This window comes from Adelges cooleyi, unplaced genomic scaffold (assembly GCF_023614345.1).
Source record: "Adelges cooleyi isolate 19-005CV unplaced genomic scaffold, UGA_ACOO_1.1 ACOO_flye_CR_arks_rails_tigmint_CR_PRNA_248, whole genome shotgun sequence".
NCBI lineage: Eukaryota > Metazoa > Arthropoda > Insecta > Hemiptera > Adelgidae > Adelges > Adelges cooleyi.
Window position 1 is genome coordinate 1040032 of NW_026095913.1, and position 4647 is coordinate 1044678.

Genomic DNA, 4647 nt, shown 5'->3' on the forward strand with positions numbered 1-4647 from the left:
ATTACAGGAGCTGTCTATATTCGGTCTAATTTTGAAACCATAAGCCCTCAAAATACACATAAAAAACGATATATAAGAGTTTCTACCTCCTTTTGCGAAAGTGTTTTTAATATGTATTAGGTTTGTCAACGTACTTGATAATACAAATTACAATAACCATAGAATAATTTATACGAACTTGGAACCATTCCGAATATTTTTTTTTAAAAGCGTCGTAATTTTAAGACGACAAATATGTAAATTTGATACGGGGTTTTCTCAATTTTTAAAGGAAAGTGGTGAACTTATATAATGAAAAAACAAAACGAAAATTCCCAGTAGATTTAAGCTAACTATAATTATTACAGTGGTTTAAGATAGATACTTAAACGACATTGTATTTAAGGTATAATATATATTTAGAAAAATGGCTGCTTAAGTTGTTCAAAGACTTAAGTTATGTGGTACGATATCAACGTTTGAATTGAAATTCCTCTGACACTCAAATACATACACTTAAAATTCATAATATATCTGTTTTGTGTTACTTTGAGTACTCTGATAAGTTGTATAATTGTATAAGTTGCTACAAGAAGAAATCGGTTTAGTGGTTCAAAGGATATCGTGAGTCCAGACACAAAAAAAAAATCATTGTAAAAACAATACTTTCTCAGTGACGCATCGTAACTGATATAAATAACATTTTTTTTTTAAATTTTAAACTATTTTATTTGTTTTGACAAATTAACTATTCTTATTTTTTTTTTTTTTTTGAAATGTATAAAATTCAAAATTTTGAAATGTTTAGTTATTTTTAGTCAATCAGTTTTATATTATTGATCCATTTCTCAGCAAGTATTTTTAATTAAAACACATCCCTACAAATTGTATCTAAAATTATTTCTTTTCAGACTTATGTGTAGCTAGATTGGTTGTTTATTTTTGATTACTTATGGGATGACACAGCCAAATCTCTAACTGTTACTAGGTATTTCCTTATTCACTCCACACTTCGTCATATCTTATTGGTCATACCCGTGCAGGTTTTCTTCAATCCACCTCTAACTCCGAGTTTCTGTTGCTTTTTTTTTTTACTTTTTTTTCTTCATTCAACGTCCATAAATCTTATCTCATTTGTTGTCTCTCGGTACCCTGCAATTAACGTAACTCCACACGTTTTATGTGTAATATATTTGTAAATGATTAAAAATATTCTATAGGCTATGTAGGTGTTAAAACCGATTTAGCCACAAAAAAAAAAAGCAATTGACATTCAATGAATAATGATTTTCCGGTACAATTAACCAAATTTCCTCTAACGCATACCGAGTGTTTGGTATCTTTGACAATTATATAATTTCTGTTGGAAATTAAACAAACACAGATGTGTTAAATAACACTTAATTTATTGTTTCCATAAATTGTATATTTTTATTTTCAAACGTTCGAGTTGATTGCATACACACTGTGCGTAGTTTCAACACCGTTTGTTTTAGTATGGTTTATAATTAGGGATCATTGTCAGTTTACTAGTCGATAGTAAATATCTTTGGACATATAATATTTTTTAATCTGTTTGAGTTTGGGTATTTAAAGGTGCGTTTGCAACACGAGTTGTTATACAAGTATAATCTGTGAATCTTTTCATAGTCTTAATTTAATTACAGGTTTCCTGAAAAATTATATTGAAACTTCATTCAACTATTTTATTAACTTAAAAATGAATTTATCACTAAACAGTTTAATATTTGGTGTACTACTACTATTCGTCGCTACTGTAAGTTCTGTAATGTATTCTTTAATTTTAAATACATGGTTAACACGTTCGTCATGAAGTAATTAGATTAGTTTTTATTATATGTTCAAGTTTATAAAATCAATTATAAACAGTTTTTCGAGATTTTAATTTATGCTATAAACTAATGACACAGAGTAACAAACATTTGATGTATTTAGTTTTTTAATCACATTAAAGATAACATTTTAATTATAGATAATGAAATACATTTTACAACAATGAATAACGCCCGAACCGCAATTTAGAAAAATGTACCAGCATAGTAATAAGTTAGGGGTCCTAATTGAAGCTTAATTCCTTAGGTACTTATCAATATTAACTTTTAACTGTATTTTTTCTACAACTGTGCTATTTAATAAAATATTAAATACTATTAAAAAATAATACTTAAGAAGACGCCACACCGACCATTTCTAAGGAGTAAAGTATAGGCAATTATTAAAAAAATCTTATTTTAGAGTTTGAACTATAATGCATATTTATTAATACAGTAATGAAAATACTTTGTTGGTTGCCATTTTTTTTTGTCAGACTATCACAGTCATTTCTATAGGATAAATTACAATTTTTTCCCCATCAAAACTGCTTTGCGTGGATTAATTTTTCTCAGGCTTCATATATAGCTAAGGAAAGAAATTCATACATATTATTTATGACAAAATTATCTGTGTTCCATTAACGGTATTTTTTCGATATACCTAATACAAGAAACGCTATATCATTTTTAAAAAAGTCCTTTCTTAATTAATTAATTATTCATTAACAGGTTAAAATATTAAAAAAGGGCTATGGTAAAACACAGACAATGTTGTTGTCTATATTATATGAAAATTTGGTTTTTAAGTTTTGATTACAGCCTTTGTAAAATTTATCCGCGCAAGGCGGGTTTTTTGAAGAAAATAACGGGTGTGTGGCATGGCGCCCTCTTAATATAAACATTCAAAAAATGGCATTGTTTTATTCGATTTTTTTTTTGTAAGGGGTCGGAATCGAATAGATTTAGTTTTTTTTATAGATAGATTGTCATAAAATTATCTAGGCCAAAACATTAATTAGTATATTTTTTTGAATGTCATGAAAAATATATTTGTGAAAATACAAAATTATTATATCACCAAATTATATACCAAATTTTACTTTGAATATTTTGCAAATTTTTTTTTAAATAATAATTTATAAATGCACATTATATGCATATATGTGTTTTAACTAAATCAAAAAATCCAACTACAAAATAACTCAATTTAAAAAAGAAACAGTTGACGGTGTTTCAAAAAATAATTTTACAGAAATTATAAGAAAGAAATTTTGTTAAAAAATTGTATAGAAAAAATGTTTATAATGGTTACACTACCATTTATTAATACAATCACTTCAAAATGTGTTAAAAGTGGGCTGATTTTTATAGAATCTCAATTTAAAATGCTTGTAAAATGTATAAAAAAAACATTGTAATACATTTTTATAATTATGAGTCAACAAAAATTGTAAAAAGTGTTATTATAAAGAGGCAAAAAGGAAAAGAAAAAGTGTTAAATATCCTTAAAAAATGTGAAGTTGTGAATCATGAATCAGGTAGCGGATATTTTTGCTTGGAAAAGAAAAAAACTTTACTTAAGCTTAACTAAATGTAGCTAATTCAATATCTTATCATATGCCAAGTTTATAGATCAGATTTCGGAACTCATTAAAAACTCTGTATGCAGTATTTTAGCAACATAATAAAAACACGTATTTGTAAAAACAAAACCATCTCAGCGGTGTGTTAAAAAATAGGAAATTACATTTTGGCCGTGAGTAATATGTTGTATGCTAATATTATGCGAAGACAGTCAACGGGTATCCGAAAAATATGTTCATAATGTGGTCGATTCGCCTATTGACAACAACGGCGTTGGATTATCGGTAAAGACAGACGGTCATCCCTAATCGTAGCCACATCCTAATACTAAAAACTCAATTTTTAAATACAATTTTTGCTTTTACAATACGTTTATTATTTGATTTATTCATCCGAGTGATTTTCGTTGCAGAGTACAAGTGGAGACGACGGTTCATACGAAATTTTGCATGGAGTAGGAGAGGTCGTTGGAGGAAGCGTTAGAGGGGTCAAAGATGCAGCCGATTCGGTTACATATTATGCAGGAGAGGCCGTTGGAAAAACCGGCGATGGAATACAGAGTGTAGGCAATGCTATGGAACACGGCAAAGAAAACATTGAAAGTGGATTCGGAACGGCTGTAGACAAAGTAGAGGATCTCCCTGAGAATGTCGCTGAGAATGTCGCAGATACGTACCACTACACTAAAAACGGCATCGAGAAAGTCGGTCAAAACATTGGTGATAAACTTTCTTCCGAGCAAGATAGTTTCAATGCTGGATACCACGACGCAAGAAATTAAATAATACATTTAAAAAAAACATAATATTCATTGACGTACTAAATATTACAAACACAGATCAATTTTACAGCGCAAATAATTGTGCACCTAATTTATTGGAAAATATTTTTCTAATCAGTATACCAAACATTTGGCATCCACAAAATAGGGACATTGTCATACTTCAACGTTAAACTATTTGAAAATTGCGTTTTTCGAATATTATGTAGAATAATAAATTACTAATTTTATTTGTTTGTTTTTATTTGTAAAATACACTGTTTGTTTTAATTATTTCCGCTACAAACAAAAATAATGTATTCTAATTATTAGTTTATACCAGCAATTATTATCAGCAGGTCTGATAAGGCATAATAATCACAAATATACCAATTATTTAGTCTTTTAATTATTACCAAATTGAATATTAGATCTAGCACTAACACGAATGATTAACATGTGTTTTTGGGCACTGGAAATTATTTTTGC

At 28.2% G+C, this 4647-nt stretch overlaps 1 protein-coding gene across 1 annotated transcript; it reads left to right on the plus strand.

Annotated features, from left to right (window-relative positions):
- The first annotated feature begins 1447 nt into the window (after window positions 1-1447).
- On the plus strand, window positions 1448-4409 carry LOC126837322 (uncharacterized). The gene is made up of 3 exons (XM_050571182.1): window positions 1448-1575; window positions 1647-1756; window positions 3811-4409. The coding sequence occupies exons 2-3, from the start codon at window positions 1700-1702 to the stop codon at window positions 4177-4179; spliced, it is 426 nt and encodes a 141-aa protein (XP_050427139.1). The 5' UTR covers window positions 1448-1575; window positions 1647-1699; the 3' UTR covers window positions 4180-4409.
- The last annotated feature ends 238 nt before the right edge of the window (window positions 4410-4647 follow it).

Coding starts and splice junctions, on each gene's coding strand:
- LOC126837322 (XM_050571182.1), top strand. CDS start 1,700: ATGAATTTATCACTAAACAGTTTAATATTTGGTGTACTACTACTATTC. Junction 1,757..3,810: donor TACTACTATTCGTCGCTACT/GTAAGTTCTGTA, acceptor TTTTCGTTGCAG/AGTACAAGTGGAGACGACGG.